Below are 18,951 nucleotides of genomic sequence, written 5' to 3' on the forward strand. Positions count from 1 at the left end.
TGTACTTCATTACTTTTTTCCTTTTTTTTTTTTTTTGGTCAAGTTTTTGACACCTTGCTAGGCGACTGATGGTACTCGGATATTGCCATATCTTAAAAGTGGTTCAATGGGTGATAAGATTAAAAAGCCCTGATCTAAAACACTTTATTTATTTTTGAGGAAAATGTATTGGTGGTGTTGTTATTACTATTATTATTATTATTAAAATTTCAATTGCTAATCCTCCCAATTCAAAGACTTCTCTGGGCAGATTACATTAACTTGTTCTGGCATGATTTCTTCAGTCAAGAAAAACGTCAGTTGGGAAATGTAAGATTCCCATTCTAACTATGATTTGGAAACTGAGGATTATGCCAGCCAAGAAAGGTGAAAGGAACAGATAAACAGAACAATAAATATACATTATTTTTAAATAAAGCCTTACACATTATGATTTATATCCAGGACATTTTAAGAGTCAGTCTTCTATTCTTGAAGAAAGATCTGCAATTCTCAGAGCCAGTATTGAGGAGGACAGGTTGAAGCATAAATGGATAGCTCACCTTTACAGCTGGAGCTGCAATTTAGGTGAAAAATATGGCTGTGTGGGAACAAGACTATTTTAAGAAGCACGCACGCATACTGGTTCTGCAACTCTTTGGATCTGTAATTTGACCAAGTTGTAAGCTCTCCATTGACATATGCAACCGTTCTTAAATGTGTATAGTATTCTGAGATCCTACTGGGTGTAGTGTATATCAAGAAAATAAAGGGAAAACAAAATACTTGGCTGATGAGCCTTGGTGGAGCAGTGGGCTAATGCCTCCTTAAGTAACACCAGCTGCCTGCAATCAGTGCAGGTTCGCATCCCACCAGGCTCAAGGTTGACTCAGCCTTCCATCCTTCCGAGGTAGGTAAAATGAGGACCCAGATTGTTGGGGGCAATTAAGCTGACTTGGTAATAATGCCGCTTGGGGTGTGTGTGAAAGCCCTAATAAGCAGGCATGTACATAGAATGAAGGCTACTGCTAAGCTTGTAAGCCGCCCTGAGTCTTCGGAGAAGGGCGGGATATAAATGGAATTCAAATAAATAAATAAAAAAATGATATTTTCAGGCTTTTTTCAGAATGTTTGACAATAATAACCCTGGATGTAGTTTCTGTAGCTACTCTTTATTATGCTTTAAATTGCAAACTACTATTCTTTTCTAGCTCTACCTTTATGCCAGGTTCCTTCATACAGCATACAGCACAAAGTAAATATATGTCTGGTGGGGGGAGGAGAGGGAGGGGACAATTTTGGTGACATCAGGATGCATCATAGATCTCTATGATTGTAGCAATGCTTTTGCAGTTCCTCTGTGGAAATTGCTGCAGGCTGTATCTATGATAGCTTCTCATGCTATCCACATATATGAAAGGAGAAGAAACAGCATTTGGAGCAATTTGTTAATAGTCTACAAATTTTTTACCCTTTAAAAGCCTTTTTTTTTAACATTTAGAATGTCTAGGAAATGTATCCAGTAGTTTGTTTCCAGATTTGGAAAATATTCTTTATGAGCAGAGAGAAATGGGAAATATCCAGCATGAAAAGAGGAGCCGGCATTTTATTTCACTTGCAGCAGTTTCATATTTCCAAGTATCCTTTATCTTAGTTGCATCAGCCACATACGTTTTAAGTAAGGCATAGCTGCAGGAGGAGAACTTCATAGCTCAACCTGGCACTGTGTTCACTGCACCAGGCCAGCAATAGATTTTAAGTACTGATTAACTGGTTCTGAATAATGAATAGCTCCTTTCCCCACATCGTGCGCATTTTGCCTGCCTTGTCTTTATTTTACACACTGCTTGACAGAGGGCTCTGTTCCCCTTCACAGCTTCTGGATGTTGTGGTTACCCTGTCTATATAATGAAAAGAATCTAAGGATGTACTTACCTGCAGCTACGGCTCTGACTTTGATTTCTTTGCTGTAGTTTTTCCTGGTTGTTTTTGTCACTGTTTTTCGCAAGATACTGTAGCATGAATGACAATCATTTGGGATATGGGGAGAAACACTTTGCCTGATTGTTACGATCTTCATATGCTTTTTTTTTTAAATATAGTTTCCAGGCACCTGTGTCGTGAGCAGACCCTGAGCTGGGGTAGCCCAGAAGATGACAGAGTACAAACTGGTGGTGGTTGGAGCAGGAGGCGTTGGGAAAAGTGCGCTGACTATTCAGCTGATCCAGAATCATTTTGTTGATGAATATGACCCTACCATAGAGGTGAGGAACCTGCTCTTTTCTTCACAAAGGTTGTCTTCTTCCATCTTAGCCTTAATGTTTGTGTGTATTCCATCCATGCTTATAATCTGAATTTAATCATTCTTTCCACCAGAAATGTAAATGAAGAATGAGAAGCAGACTGCTTCTCTTTCCTAAACGTGATAATAGGTAATCGAAAGAAAAATAAAAACCTAATAGACACATTAAACTAGACAACTTTCTACAACCCGATCCTCTTCGCATGCTTTGGATTACAGTTGCCATTTCAAGGTCATGCTGGTTGTGGGTAATGGGAAATTGCAGTCCAGTTCCTCTGAAAGGCACCAGCTTTGGCATTCTATCATTTTGCTGCAAGCGTCATTTATCATCCTTGAGATGTTTTTGTTAATGGTTAAGATGGCCCTGTGGACTTTGGAAATCCAAGCTAGCTTTGTTATATACTGTTAATGTATGTCTTACATTGTATTAATCTACATGGTCTGTTAAGTATGAATTGGATCATCTTGAAATTCCATTACATGACTTTGCAGAGGAATGTTCTCCTGTTGAGGAAATGTTTAAATTCCCCCATCATATGCGCTCTCTCCCTCCCTCCCTCTCTCCCTCTTTCTATGTCTCTCTCACACATACACAGAGAAAAAGTTTATAAATTAGGGATCGTGCTATACCCGTATCATAGGACTGATCCGTGATAGATCAGGAAAGCTGAGCAGCCTACCGATATATCCTAATGCATGCATCTGGCTTCTCTTTTGGAAAGGTAAATAGTTTAAAAATAGAACTGTAGTTTTCCAATAAGCCACATTTATTTTCACCAGGAAGAGTGCATCTTCTGGTTGATTTTTACTAGGGTCCAAACCAAAAAAAGGAACTTGTTGCCAGCTAGCTTGATATTTTCAGTCTGATAGAGGCAAATCATATATGGGCTTTCTAACTGCAGCCTGTTTAATGGGTCTTAATTGAGAAAACAAGCTATACAATGCACCCCTTTTCCTTGAATGAAATCCATGTATGCAGTTGGTAAATATTTAAGGAAAACTGGAGTTGCATGTTGTTAGTGACTTAAGCCTTTCTTGATCAGCTCTTTTATCCATCAGAATGAATAATGGGGCTGCTTTGCAAAAGAATAACATATAATTTTACCCTCCTTTTGCAGTGACAGCAGTGGTGTGCCATCAGCATGAGAGAACTTGCAGTATTCTAGAAGGAAGAAAATGGGTTAGCATAGTAATCTATTGTGTGGATATTCTGGCACAGCTATATTATTGCTTTTTCTTAAGGTGAAAGTAGGAGAAGGATACTGAAAGGGAATAAGTACATTATCTAAGAACTCCAGGATCTAGATGTTTCAGACTTCTCACTGTGCCCCTGCCATCAACAAATGCTGACTTCCCTTCTCACTTTGTGATTAGTAAATGTTGGAATAAGACAGTACTAAAAAATTATATAAACCTCCACCCACCCCCAAATTGGGCAAGACCAAGGAAAAGGGAAGTATGAGATTTTAGTAAGGTATGGGATAAATACAAAGTCTTGGAAACTATCACATGAATTTCCCAGCCTTATTTATAGTGAGGTAATTAAGATGGAGTATGATCAATGCTAACATTAAGAAAACCAAGATCATGGCATCCGGCCCTCTCAATTCCTGGCAAATAGATGGGGAAGAAATGGAGGTAGTGACAGATTATATTTTCCTGGGCTCCAAGATCACTACAGATGGGGACTGCAGCCAAGAAATTAAAAGACGCTTGCTCCTAGGGAGGAAAGCCATGGCAAATCTAGACAGCACATTAAAAAGCAGACATCACCCTGCCAACAAAAGTGCGTATAGTCAAGGCTATGGTCTTCCCAGTTGCAATGTATGGCAGTGAAAGTTGGACCATAAGAGGCTGAGCGCCAAAGAATTGAGGCCTTTGAACTGTGGTGCTGGAGAAGACTCCTGCGAGTCCCTTGGACTGCAAGGCGATCAAACCGGTCAGTCCTAGTGGAGATCAACTCTGACTGCTCTTTGGAAGGCCAGATCCTGAAGTTCAAACTCACTTTGGCCACCTAATGAGAAGGAAGGACTCACTGGAGAAGAGCCTAATGCTAGGAAAGATTGAGGGCAAGAGAAGAAAGGGACAACAGAGAATGAGGTGGCTAGATGGAGTCACTGAAGCAGTAGGCGTGAGCTTAAATGGACTCCAGAAGATGGTAGAGGACAGGAAGGCCTGGAGGAACATTGTCCATGGGGTTGCGATGGGTCAGACACAACTTCGCAGCTAACAACAAATGTTCAATATTTTGACATGCTTTTCCTGAACTTCTTTCCACATTGACTTAAGTTTATGAGATAACTTGTCTACTGACTCCTGTGCTATCCGGTGTTTGTATATGTGCAGGAGCAAGGAGGGCTTGCAGCCAGCTATCGAAAACCTATGGATTTGTCTCACCAGGCATCCTACCCTACAAAATAGAGTAGGGGCCTTGATGGTGGACTAGGTTGGTGGACTAGAAATAGATTCTCTGTTCTCTATTCTTAGAGAATCTCAGAACAATTATACTGGCATCTATACTAATTTTGTCTGGTTCAGGATTCCAGGGTTACCATGGTAACCCTAGGGTTTTCTCAGAATACCATCGGTCCCAGACTCTTTGCAGGGCATAGTTTAGGCCTTTAAAAATATTGTCACAAGCCAAACATAGAAGCTAAAACAGAAAAACACATACCCATACAATAAAAACCTATTCATGCCTGAAGTAGGTATACCTAAGGAAGCAAATCTTTTACTTTCTATAGTAGTAAATTTGGCTACATTTCTAGAGATTTCTTAATCCTTGTCATTTAATAAGTAGTGCGTAACTACCATATGAGAGTTGTTTGAACAGTTTGTAAACGAGAGATTAGCACTGTCCTCCTAAACTGATGTAAGTAAAGTAAAGGTAAAGGTTCCCCCGCACACAAGTGCTAGTCGTTTCCAACTCTAGGGGCCGGTGCTCATCTCCATTTCAAAGCCGAAGAGCCAGCGCTTGTCCGAGGACGTCTCCGTGGTCATGTGGCTGGCATGACTAGACGCCAAGGGCGCACAGAACGCCGTTACCTTCCCACCGTGGTGGTCACCTCTTGTCAGGAATGGCTCACTTCCCGATAAGATGTGAGCTGGCTATGGCTGACCTCTGACGTAAACTAGAAATCCAAATTCTTGTAGCTTCTCTTGAGCTTGTCAGGTGCCATGTGAGCAGAGTTTATATGTTCATTGTCAACTGCTGTGATGCAAGAAAGCAGAAAGGTGGGAGGGGGAGTCACTTGTGCTTTGGATTTTTTTTTCCCCCAGTGGAGATTTTAGGGTCTAATGCAGATCTGGGCACTTGACTTCCCTCACCAGGCCACACCTGGCCTTTTAACTGTCCTTGTCTGGCTTGCGTGAGGTCAGCCAGGAATTAGAAATCAAATAGATATAAGTGTGTTCCATGCACACAATACAACTGCCTTGCTGTTATTTTGAACTGACTGTTGTTCTTTTTTTCAGTTTACACATGTGCGTGCATGCCTATGCACCATCGCGGCCCTCTTCTTTCAGGCTTCCACAACAGTCCCATGTGGCCCTTGGGAAAATTAATTGCCCACCCCTGGTCTTAATGAGACAATGGCAAACAAAGTGCAAAGGAGACAATCACCTTGGGGCAGGCAGAAAGTGGAGCTTGGGCTCCCCCTTGTCAGTACCTCACCACATGCCTCCATTTCCTTTTTTGCATTAAAAGTATGGTGTAGAGAAGCAGAGAGTGACTGAGGGCACAAGAGACAAAAGGAACGGTTGCTGGCCAGGTCCTCCTCTGCTGCCTTTGTCGAATCAGCTCTGGGGCTGCTGAGTTTCTCTCCTTCATCTTCTCAATTGCAATGTTTGAAGGGGTAGCGGTGGGGAGACCTATGTGGGTTCAAGTCAGCTGCCGAAGTGGGGAAGATACTGCATGTAAGTCTTCCTCGCTCTTTCACCAGCCTACCCTCGGTGGCTGCAGCCTGGGAGACAGCCTTGGTGCCTCAGGTCTCCCACAGTTTGGGGTCTCGTCTGAGAGATTTGTCTCCAGGCCCGAGAGCTCTGTGGACATCATTGGTGAGGGTTGCCTTAGATGTTTTCTTTTTATCCACTGAATTCTTCAAGGGATAGTCGGACCCCCTTTTATAGACTGGGATGGTATGGCCCAGGCATCCAGATCTGCAGCAGAGCTTGTCTGTGTGTGAGGCAGGGTTGTGATGGTGGTAGCTTTTCAAAATGCAGCTGCATGTGACAAATAATTCTGCGCAAGATCTGCTATATTTAGAATGTGAACAAGAGGTGGATAATATGTAACTGCAGCAGGAGAAGTAATACTAGAAAGATTATTCCTTTTTTTTAAATTTGGCAACCTTTAGCATTGTAGTTAGTCTTTTATTTGAGGCACAGCTGAGACTTTTGAGGGAGCTTTTCAACCAATTTTTGGTCAACAGCACAGGTTAAAACTATCATTCCTTTATCCCTGTGCACTTCATTGGAATTCTGTTTTTTTTACATCTATTTCTACCCACTAGTTTCTTGGGTGGAGTATACAAAATGTTTCTTACCCCCTTCCAGCTTCTCTAAGGAAGCCTGACAATTTCACAACTCCTCCTTATCGGAGGGGGAATCCTTCTTATTCTCTTGTAGTTAGTTTCACATGCTTACAGACAAACCCCCAACATGATTCTTCTGGTTTGTAAAAGTAGCTCACTCTTTCACCTCAAAAAGTGCCCCGAGGAAAACCAATTGTGTTGTGCCCTTGTAATACTTTTTGATTGCTAAACCAGATCTATTATAGAAATACGGAAAAGGGAGATTTTTGAGGGGAAATAGCACACATATTGTGTTGGAACCTGCATCCTGATGGGATGATGTCAGGCTGTGTGAATTCATCCCAAGAGAGCTTTGATCATCTCATCTTTATGAACTGGCCCTTATTGTTGTGAAACCTCTGATTAGGCTTTAAAGAACAAGACAACTGTTTTATTATTTATGGAAGCCTTCAACTTTTTGATATCTTGATATCACTTTAAAAATAGGTGTTTAGAGGAAAGTGTCATTGTGCATGGGTATGGCTCTTGCCAGTAGTTGCAAGGTTGTGTTTCATGCCTGCTTTTTTACTTTGGGGCATCTTTCAACAGTCTCTGGTGTCTCTTTCAAATTTGCCTACAAAGAAAGAGGTAGAAAGGTTACATTTGCAACATCCCACTGCTGCATTTTTCTGTCCTCGGTGGAGGCAGATAAGCTGGTGAAAGGGATAAGCTGTCTGGAGAAGATCTCTCTCTCTCTCTCTCTCTCTCTCTCTCTCTCTCTCTCTCTCTCTCTCTCTCTCTCTCTCTCTCTCTCTCTCTCTCTCTCTCCCTCTCCCCTCTCCCCTCTCCCCTCTCCCCTCTCCCTCCCTCTTCTCAATCTCCTCCCCTCTCTCTCCTTCTCCTCACACACTTGCACATCCTGCGGCCTCTGTAGCTTAAGTCTCTGGTTTTGTCATTTTAAAATGCAAAACAGTAGCCTGTATTGTTCTCAGGAAGGTCAGTTGGGAGTAGTGTAATAAAATCTGATCAGTAAAATTAAATGAGAAAATTGGGGAGGGGGCCTGAATGGCTTTTGTTTGGTGGTTGACTCAGTTGAATCTGGCTGTCTTCCCCTCTTGTTCACAATTGCCAAGCTGAAGCCACCACCCTCAAGGACCAGTACTGTAGGGCAGTTTTCCAGATGTGTGTGGCTCCTGTTTTTTGGCAGATGAGGTCAAAAAAAGATTTTTTTTCTATTGCAACTAAATGGAGGTAATAATGTAGGCTAGTACAGATCAACTTGCCTGGTAGGTATTTTTTGCTTTTAATCCAATCTCTTTATTTTCCAAGCCCATAGTAGAGTTAGAAAATAATATCATTTCGGCTTGCAGCTTTTGAGCATTTCTAAAAGATTCAGTGTAGTTTTTTCCCCAAAGCTTGGTGCTCTTGAGATGTGTTGGATTTTAATACACCAATTTGCACCCTGCATTGTTTTTGGGAATTGTAGGTGCTGGAGTCCAAGACAGCTAGAAGGCACTGGGTTAGGAAAATCTGTCTTAATTGTTCACCTAGGTCCCCAAACCTTTGGGCACCAGGGACCGGTTCTGTGGACCAGAGGGTGCATGGTTTTGTTGTGCTGCCTGCATCTTGCAGATGGGGCTTTGCTTGTTTGTGCGGACCAGTTGCTGGCATGCCGTGGCCTGATAGTGGTCCATGAACTGGCGGTTGGGGACCCCTGACCTAGGACATGTGGAATTATGTAATTTTAAAGGAGCACATCTGCTACTTCAAATACAGTGTAGAATATTTTGAGATCTTGAATTTGTATCAAGCTAATGAAACACCTAATGAGAAGGAAAGACTCACTGGAGAAGAGCCTAATGCTGGGAAAGATTGAGGGCAAGAGAAGAAGGGGACGACAGAGAATGATGGAGTCACTGAAGCAGTAGGCGTGAGCTTAAATGGACTCCAGAAGATGGTAGAGGACAGGAAGGCCTGGAGGAACATTGTCCATAGGGTCGCGATGGGTCGGAGACGACTTCGCAACTAACAGCAACTCTGATTCCCGGAGCTATGGAATCAGTTACCGGTTGAGCTCCGGATGGCGCCCGATCTTTGCTCCTTTTGCCACGATCTAAAAACATTCTTATTCGAACAAGCCGGCCTGGCCTGATGGGGGATTGGTGGGGTTTTTTACTGTTGTTTTATTGGGGTTTTAATATTGTATTGACTGTTTTTAGTGGGCATATATTTAATCCTTTTTTAATTTTTGTAACTTTGTATTTTTATTCTTGCCCTGTTCACTGCCCTGAGTCCTTCGGGAGAAGGGCGGTATATAAATATTATTAAATAAAAATAAATAAATAAACAACAACAATGAAACAGCAACATTCCCCTTCTGTGTAAAATTGCTCTTCCTCACATTGGATGTCAGTAATTACCTTGCTTTCATCTGGAATCAGATATATTTTTTTTGTTTTCTTTTGGTTTTAAAACGAGTATTCTCAACCAATGTTTTTTTTGATCCAAAAAGTGCCACAACAGAAAACAAAAACATTGTTTATGACTAGAAACTTAATGCGAAGGTGTGCCGTTATTATAGGAATAGTTGAAATGGATACGGTTTAATGATTACAAACTGTTTTGAACACAGGAAATGGAAAAAAAACTTCGGACAGTTTTGTAGAAAAATAATTTTTTTTCCAGGCCTTAGAATTTAGTAATAAGATTTCCCTTTTTTTCAAATTGACACGCTGATATACATAAGAACGTATTACAGGAAGTCCTTGACTTATGATCACAATTGAGCCCAACATTTCTGTGGCTAAGTGAGACATTTTTTAAAGTGAGTTTTATGACCTTGCTTCCCACAGTTGTTAAGAGAATCATTGCAGATGTTAGTAACACTGTTGGTAAATGAATCTGGCTTCCCCATTGACTTTGCTTTTCAGAAGGTCACAAAAGGGGATCACATGATCCCAGGACACTGCAACTGTCATCGATATGAGTCAGTTGCCAAGCATTTGAATTTTGTTTACATGACCCTGGGGATGCTGCAACGGTCATAAGTGTGAAAAGCGATCATAAGTCACTTTTTTCAGTGCCGTTGTAACTTTGAATGGTCACTAAATGAACCGTTGTAAATTGAGAGAACTACCTGAAAATAACTGAGAAATGAGGCTGTCTCCTATAGATTGATGATCTGCTAATGAGGCATATCTGGAAATTATTGTACTGCATCTTGCACTGGATAAGTCAGTGTTTCAGATGCGTGGCCAGAGACCCAAGATTTTATTCAATAACAGAAGAAAATAAGTGGACTGTTTTCTGGTGATCTGTTTTTTAATCCCTTTGTATCATATGAAAACTTTGAAAATATCCATTTGAGTCTTTTAAAGGCTAATAGTGGCCCCTGCTAAATGATTGAAAACTACATGCTGTATAGATGCTGCTTTAATTGAAAAATCCTGTGTGACATCTATATTTGATCTATTGTTAAAATGTTCACATACTAACTACCTTTAACTAACAATGAACCAACTGTGAGTATATCTGTAGAAGCTGGGAAGCGGCTTCACAGATGCATTCAATAATAATAGTAATAGTAATAATAATAATAATAATAATAATAATAATAATAATAATAATAATAATAATAATAATAATAAGAAGAAGAAGAAGAAGAAGAAGAAGTAGTTGGAAGGGACCTTGGAGGTCATCTAGTCCAACCCCCTGCTCAGGCAGGAAACCCTATACCATTTCAGGCAAATGGCTGTCCAGTCTCCTCCTTCCATTGTTAATGGAAATTCTTACCTTGACTTAGTATATTTTGATTGAAAAATTCAGGGGACTCATCCCCCACTCCATTCCTGTAGGAGGAGATATACTTATCCTCTTTTTGTCAGGATGGGGATGTTTCCAGGTATCAAATTCCAATTTTCCTTCCTCCCCTCCCTTCCCCATTGTTTTTGATTGTTCTTATTTGATGTAAGCTACTCAGAGTCACTTTGGAGCCTCTAAATCTCATACATAAATAAATACTAGTTCTAATGCAACTGCTCTTTCCACCAGATTGCTTCACAGAGTTCCCCTTAGATAAAATTTGTTTTTTTCTCTCCAATATTCAATATTTTCTCTGTCTAGACTCATCTTAGAAAAAGTTCTTGGCCTCCTTACATCATTGTTCATCATGCTTATCTAATAAACTACTTTGATATACTTACACAAATAATATTGTTTTTTCTGATCTACTTTTGCGATACAATTTTTAATGCTTTTGGAAATATATGAGACTGAGAATTTGCTATTTATTTTTTGAGGAAAATGGAACCAAATTTGCTTGGCCATTTCATATTCCTTCTACAGCAAACCACAGAGAAGTAAATGTAAATGAAGATGGATACAAAGCAACCATTTTTATCATTCCTCTGTCAAGCCAATCATGCTAATACATGATTGATGGAGACATAAAATGCCTTTCCCCCATAAAAGGAAAAGGTGATAGTCATCTTGAAATCAGTATCCAACCAAGCAGCAGCTCAGTTGTTTTGTGTCCCGGATTCTCCTTTGGAATTTCTTTACCAAGAGGTACTACAAATCCCAGAACTCTGTGGGAACTCTGGTTATTGTAGTTCCCATCTGCCTAGAAGATCCCAGTTTTGCATAGGCTAAGAAAAGTATACCGTATATACTTGAGTATAAGCCGAATTTTTCAGCCCACTTTTTGGGCTGAAAAAATCCACTTCGGCTTATACTCCAGTGAACAAAAAAAAAAAGAACTTACCGAGGACTTGCGCACGGCCGAGCTACTTTGCCTGACGCTGCTGGGGTTGCCCGGGCGCCTCTGCTCGCCCTCAGCAGCACCTGGCCCGGAATCACATGCGAAACAAGCCCGGCAGAGGAGCCGGAGCGGCGAGCAGAGGCGCCCGGCCCAGATCCTGCAAGGCCCGGCTGAGACGCGCCCCCAGCAGCGGAGCTGCTCCGGCTCCTGTGCCGGGCTTGTTTTGCATGTGAGCTACTTTGCCTGACGCTGAGAAGACCCGCTTGGGCACTCGGGTTGGTGTCAGTCTCCACAGGCCCTTCTCGTTTCCAGGAACGTCAAGCGCGCTTGGCTCCCCATCCCCACGGCAGGGCAGGGCAGGGCAGAGACTTGCTCGCCCTTCTGACGGCCCTGAAGAGAAACGAAGGGCTTGCAAACTCCCCGCAAGAAGCTGGGTGAAGTGCGCGGCTGGGCGAGTGTGTGCCTGCGCGCGTATTTACGAAAGAAACGCTCCGAGAGTTCTTCTTTCTCCGCCCCCTTGGGGGGAACTCTAGCGACTGCTGTAGCCGCGCTTCTCTTCTCGGCTCCGAAAATAGGGATTTCTACTCTCTCTCTCTCTCTCTCTCTCTCTCTCTCTCTCTCTCCCCTCCCCACCCCGCATTCTCCTGCCTCTTCGATTGCGACAATAAAAGGGCGAAGGGTGCGCTGGTTTCTTCCTCCTTCCTCCCCCCCTCCCCTCCCCTCCCCGATTGTCAGGTGTGGCTTTGACTTTAGTTTTTGCCTACGGTGCTAGGGAGTTGCCAGTGGTGGGATCGTTTTCGGAGTTGCGTGCTTGGCCCAGAGGTGCAAACAAAATGTTTGGAAAAAGGGGGGTGAGGTGGGGTGGGGTGGGGTGGAGGAAGCAGTTTGCGAAGCAGCCGAAATGGGGGTATATAGAGGATGGGAGGTTCCCACCGAGAGAGCCAGCAGAGTTGTTGTCGAAGCGCGTCACATGCCTTTCCAACCACCAGAGAAGGGAGGAATAAGAAAGAAACACACACACACACACACACACACACCAGGAAATCGAGAGCGCAGCCTTAAGTTAAAGGTGGTGGACGGGCCCGAGAAAAAAGGCTGCAAAACTCCAATCTTTTAAAGCGTGCGGTGTTGTTGTGTTTTTTTTTCCTCCCCCCGAAAGTGAACGGCAGCTTTCCGTACTAGTGTATTTGTACTGCCGCGAGTGACAACTGACAAAGCTTGCCAGTGTGATCTTGATTTTGGAACTGATGAAGTCTGTTAACTAATTGATTGGCACTCCGGTCGCTCATCGCCGTGAAACTAGACCTTGTTTTTGGGTTGTTGTTTTTTTTGTACTTTGGGCTGATCAAATGGAATAAATGGAATAAATAAAAACACTGGCATGTCAAGACACCAGCACAAAGACCAAGGTACAAGCAGCTCTCCTTCAGTCATTATTGAAACATTTGATCAGCCCAACTTCTTCTTCTTATTATTATTAAATCTGTTTTTTAACCAAGCGTGACTTCACTGAGCTGAATAGTGCAGGGTTGCCTGCGTGTTTGCTTGTTCCGGGTAGAAAAAATGCTGTCGACCCCGGCATCTTTTGCGGGGAGGGGTGAGGTGGGGTGGGGTGGAGGAAGCAGTTTGCGAAGCAGCCGAAATGGGGGTATATAGAGGATGGGAGGTTCCCACCGAGAGAGCCAGCAGAGTTGTTGTCGAAGCGCGTCACATGCCTTTCCAACCACCAGAGAAGGGAAGAATAAGAAAGAAACACACACACACACATACACACACACACACCAGGAAATCGAGGAAGCTTGCGTAAGATCTGAAGGAGACACGATCGTGGGAAAGGCACCGAGCGTGCCGTGGAAAAAAAAGAAAGGGTGGACTTGGGCTCAGCTGGTTTCGCAACGGGAAATGGGCCCGTCCGCCACCTTTAACTTAAGGCTGCACTCTCGATTTCCTGGTGTGTGTGTGTGTTTCTTTCTTATTCCTCCCTTCTCTGGTGGTTGGAAAGGCGTGTGACGCGCTTCGACAACAACTCTGCTGGCTCTCTCGGTGGGAACCTCCCATCCTCTATATACCCCCATTTCGGCTGCTTCACAAACTGCTTCCTCCACCCCACCCCACCCCACCTCACCCCCCTTTTTCCAAACATTTTGTTTGCACCTCTGGGCCAAGCACGCAACTCCGAAAACGATCCCACCACTGGCAACTCCCTAGCACCGTAGGCAAAAACTAAAGTCAAAGCCACACCTGACAATCGGGGAGGGGAGGGGAGGGGGGGAGGAAGGAGGAAGAAACCAGCGCACCCTTCGCCCTTTTATTGTCGCAATCGAAGAGGCAGGAGAATGCGGGGTGGGGAGGGGAGAGAGAGAGAGAGAGTAGAAATCCCTATTTTCGGAGCCGAGAAGAGAAGCGCGGCTACAGCAGTCGCTAGAGTTCCCCCCAAGAGGGCAGAGAAAGAAGAACTCTCGGAGCGTTTCTTTCGTAAATACGCGCGCAGGCACACACTCGCCCAGCCGCGCACTTCGCCCAGCTTCTCGCGGGGAGTTTGCAAGCCCTTCGTTTCTCTTCAGGCCGTCAGAAGGGCGAGCAAGTCTCTGCCCTGCCCTGCCCTGCCGTGGGGTGGGGAGCCAAGCGCGCTTGACGTTCCTGGAAACGAGAAGGGCCTGTGGAGACTGACACCAACCCGAGTGCCCAAGCGGGTCTTCTCAGCGTCAGGCAAAGTAGCTCACATGCAAAACAAGCCCGGCAGAGGAGCCGGAGCAGCTCCGCTGCTGGGGGTGCGTCTCGGCCGGGCCTTGCAGGATCTGGGCCGGGCGCCTCTGCTTGCCGCTCCGGCTCCTCTGCCAGGCTTGTTTCGCGTGCGAGCTACTTTGCCGGCCGCTGCTGAGGGAAGATCTCTGGAGAGGAGCATAAGGTGAGCTGCTGCATTTCCCAGCCTCGGCTTATACTCGAGTCACTACCTTTTTCCATTTTTGGGGGGTAAAAATAGGGGGTCTCGGCTTATATTCGAGTCGGCTTATACTCAAGTATATACGGTACTTGGAATCTGAAGTATTTTTAGTCTTTGGATTTAAGCCATGTGGATTGCGAAAGTTTCCTGCTTTCTTTTTCTAAAAGGAACTTGGACATCAGGTCTTAAAGTTTTCTTAGAAGTCATTTATTGTCCCTGGCCCTTGGTCAGTTTGTTTCTTAACATAAGATCAACGGCAACTTTTTATAATATAACTATAATATACTATAACTCAGTTTGACAAGATCAAGACAGAGTGACTCTCGGGTTTGCCTACATTGCGTTCCTCATCAAATTCCAAGAGTTTTGAAATTTTTCCTTCTGTTTTACATTAACCTTCATTTGACTTGTCATCTGAAGTAAGGTTAATTGCTCTTCATCAATAATACTAGGTTGTGGTTAAGTTACAGTGAGAATCCTCCTTGGGATGACTTTTGAGGGGGAGCGTGCAAAGAGAGGTCACTAGGGTTTTATTTTATTCTTTTAAACCATCATTTGGGATAGCATCTGAACACTTCATTCAGATGGCTCTTGTTTACCTGTCTTTTTCTGGGAGGTCAAGATGGTCGAATGGGGGGTCTCCTTCCATTTTATCCCTGCTGCCACAGCCACTCATTTGGTTGTATGCTTGTCCTACATAGCTGCCAGATCAGAAAGACTAAGGCAACTCACACTGAAAACACAGTGCAGTCAAAGTGCAAAAAGTACGGCAATGATATCATGCATTTGGGGAGCACATAAAGCCCAGTTTCAGCCATCCCTCCAGTTCACAAAACACCTCAGCCAAGGGCCCCTTGGAAAAACAGGTTTTCAATGCATGTCTAAAGCAGGCCAGGGATGTATTCTTTACTAAAGTACTAAAGTTACTTGTTTAAGTTGTATTAAACTGTTAAGATATTTAAGATCCACTTTTCAAACAAGTAAGTAGCAAATCCTGCAGGATAGCATCGTTGCAGGTTGAAACCCAATGAAAATTCACACAAAGAAACAAAATAGAAAATTGGATTACACATTGCATCATTCCCAAGCGGGTGGAGGGGGGAGTTCAAGGTTAGGGAAGGCTGAGCTACAAATAGGCAATGGGCATGAAGTAGAATATGCTGGCAGACAACAAGAGTGTCATGACATAGTCCTCTTCTCATAAATAAGATAGACTTAGGTTTTCCTTCATTGCGCCAGTCTTGAAGAGTATTTTTTTCCTTTATTCCAGCACAATCTAAAGCAGGGGTCTTCAAACTTGGCCCTTTTATGACTCGTGGACTTCAACTCCCAGAGTTCCTCAGCCAGGCACACTGGCTGAGGAATTCTGGAAGTTGAAGTTCACGAGTCATAAAAGGGCCAAGTTTGAAGACCCCTGATCTAAAGGGTTCCTCAAGGTGGGCAAAATCTTATCACACATTCATTACATTGGAGGGACATCAGGTAACTAAGCTTGGAGATAGAAAGGAGCAGCAGTGGGGAATGCTTCGTATTGATAGTTTTCCGTTGATTCAAAGTGGGTGAAGAGCAACATAATAAAGGCCCAGAGGAAAAAGCATATGCCAGAGAGAGCGACACTATGATTGCATGTTTTGCTTGCTTGCTTGCTTGCTAGAAAATGCATAGTAAAAAAATAAAATAAGGGATGGAAGGAATCCCCCTATTGAGAAATGTAATAATTAAGTATTTTTAATTTTTAAACAAGTGAGATGTTGTGTAGTTAAAAGTTTTAACATTTTACAGTAGCAGGTAACATTTTTCTCAATAATTCTGGACTTCCAGTATTTAGCCTTTTAGTTACAACTTCTTTTTCAGAAAGATAATGTCATAACTTTATTTTCTAAGAGCATCTGAATAAACTATAGTTAATTTTTAAATAAATTATTAGAAAATAAAAAGACCAACGTTATTAAATATTAAAGATACTTTTAAAAGTTTTAAATGGTAGGTAAAGCAAGTAACATGGATGTATATTTAGGAATGGAGAAAAGCCTTTTGAATTAGAATACTTCCAGTCCAGAAGAATTGAATATGAGAACAGGTCTGTGCTGATTCTCCCCCACCCCAAATAGTTACCATTTTATTTTGATGGACAATATTATGGCTGGGTGGGGAAGTCATGGTTACATTGCTCATGAACTCCACCCAGTGCTTTTGCCCACGTTCATATTTACTCTCCGGCTCATATGTGCATTGGTCAAAGGAGATGACTGTGATCCTCCTTTGGCACAGCTACTTTTAAAAGGATAAGTACATGCTAAATAAAGTAAAGAAAATAAGTTTGCAAAGTCTGAACAGCATGGTGTCAAAGAAATACCTTGTCTGTCGGGAGAACATTGGTGCTTCTAAAATGCGAGCTGCTGCTTTGACACTAGAGGTATGAATACTCATCCTTTCTCTGAAGTGCACCTAGAGAAAAAACGTATGCGTAGAATACATTTATGCTTCTCCATTTCCCTCAAAACAGGAAAGAAAAAGTTTGAAAATGTTGTTGCCCTCAAGCAATCATAACTGGAAGGGGGCACAATAAAAGTGGTTCCTTGGCCACCCAAAATTTGTGTACCCTTGCCTATGGTTCTCAGTGTGGTTCCGATTGCTGACTCTGGCCAACCCGGAGTAATACGTCCCAGGGTATGAACTGTGGATTCTAAGCAACCAGTTTGTTTCGATACTGACCTCCCAGAGGGCTGGGCCAGGGGTAGGCAACCTCGGCTCTTTTATGACTCGTGGACTTCAACTCCCAGAATTCCTGAGCCAGCATAGCTGGCTCAGGAATTCTGGGAGTTGAAGTCCACGAGTCATAAAAGAGCCGAGGTTGCCTACCCCTGGGCTGGGCCAAGCCAGAATTCTCCAGAGGAGCTGTTAAAGGCAGATAGCTGCTATACGAAGCAGGTGTAGATTGGGAGACACAGGAAAGACCCATGGGATGAAAACAAAAGGGGGAGTGAGTGGCCTGGAGAGAAGGTAGTTGAGACTTGGTCAAGAAACGGGAGCTTCTGAAAGAAAAGAGGGGAGAGAGCAGCAACCTCGGAACCGCGAAGATGGCAATGGTGCAAAAAAAAACCCTGCAAAAAGGAATTGAATGGTGAATAGCTAAGTTTGTGAGAAGCGGAAAAGAGGAGCAGCCAGGGATAGCAACCATATGCAGATAATGTGCTGATGCCGCTCCTAATCAGTCTGACTTCTCTCTCGACCGCAGGATTCGTACAGGAAGCAAGTAGTCATCGATGGGGAGACCTGCTTACTGGACATCTTGGACACAGCTGGCCAAGAGGAATACAGTGCCATGCGAGACCAGTACATGCGGACAGGAGAAGGCTTCCTCTGTGTCTTCGCTATTAACAACACCAAGTCCTTTGAAGACATTCATCAGTATAGGTGAGTAGAATAATCTTCACCTGTCCTGTAAAGGACAGGGTGCATCCTGTTTTAGAACCAGAGATTTGGAATAAGGGGACATGTGGCTAACACTTTTTTTTTCAGCCCATCCTAAAAAAAAACACAAGCCTCTCCCCTTGGTCTGATCAAAGCAGAAAGTTTCCAGCAACATTTCTACTGAAATGTTATCCAAGCAAATTGCTGGTCAATCAGGACAAATTCAAGTGTTCCGCTGTGACTACGGTAGCAGGAGACATCCTCTCTCGTTTGTTCCCTTTGTCCTTAATTAAGGGTGCTGTGCTGTACGTGTTAAGGGAAGGAAACTTGTATCGATCGCATGTGAAGGGCAAAGAGAGAGAGAGGGAGAGGGGGAGAGAGAGGGAGAGGGGGAGAGAGAGAGAGGGAGAGAGGGAGAGAGAGAGAGAGGAATAGGTTGATTTGTTGTTGTTAGCTGCAAAGTCGTGTCCGACCCATCGCGACCCTATGGACAACGTTCCTCCAGGCCTTCCTGTCCTCTACCATCTTCTGGAGTCCATTTAAGCTCACGCCTACTGCTTCAGTGACTCCATCCAGCCACCTCATTCTCATAGGTTGATTGAGGCTTTGCTAATATTTTTCCTAGGGAAGCTCTAGCAATGTGTGCGCCTGCTCATGCTGTTTTTAGAAGACCCATCAATTGAGTGTCTGAGTACCAGGGGCACCGACATCCTTTGGCCCCACCCGTCTTCACTGTCAATACAGGCGACCCCTCCCCGCTTCTCTCCTGTGCCTGATTTTTCCTATAGATTGTGTTTCAGGACTGGCTAAACCAAAACACCCACAAGCTTCCTTCTCTGTGTGTAATTCAGCATATGCGAAAGCCTGCATCCCGTGCATGCTGTTTTAGTTCAGAGTCCTACTTCTTTCTTGATTCTTAAAGATCTTGTACTGAATCACGTTTGACTGTTATCTAAAGGCCGTTGCATTTGTGGGTATGAAAAAAGAATACCGTTCTTTGGAGACATCATTAAAACGCAGAGGGAACTCTGCAAGTTTATCA

At 43.5% G+C, this 18,951-nt stretch overlaps 1 protein-coding gene across 3 annotated transcripts in view; it reads left to right on the forward strand.

Annotated features, from left to right (window-relative positions):
• The window catches only part of HRAS (HRas proto-oncogene, GTPase), a 136,259-nt gene that overhangs the window by 34,514 nt on the left and 82,794 nt on the right, over positions 1-18,951 (forward strand). For all 3 annotated transcript variants that reach the window (XM_083373960.1, XM_083373959.1, XM_083373958.1), the window contains exons 2-3: positions 2,082-2,243; positions 17,734-17,912. In XM_083373960.1, coding sequence (XP_083230086.1) covers positions 2,133-2,243; positions 17,734-17,912 — 290 coding nt within the window. In that variant the 5' untranslated portion in view covers positions 2,082-2,132. The remainder of the gene's footprint in view (positions 1-2,081; positions 2,244-17,733; positions 17,913-18,951) is intronic.

The sequence above is a fragment of the Vipera ursinii genome (assembly GCF_947247035.1).
Source record: "Vipera ursinii genome assembly, chromosome: 1".
Taxonomy (NCBI): Eukaryota; Metazoa; Chordata; class Lepidosauria; order Squamata; family Viperidae; genus Vipera; species Vipera ursinii.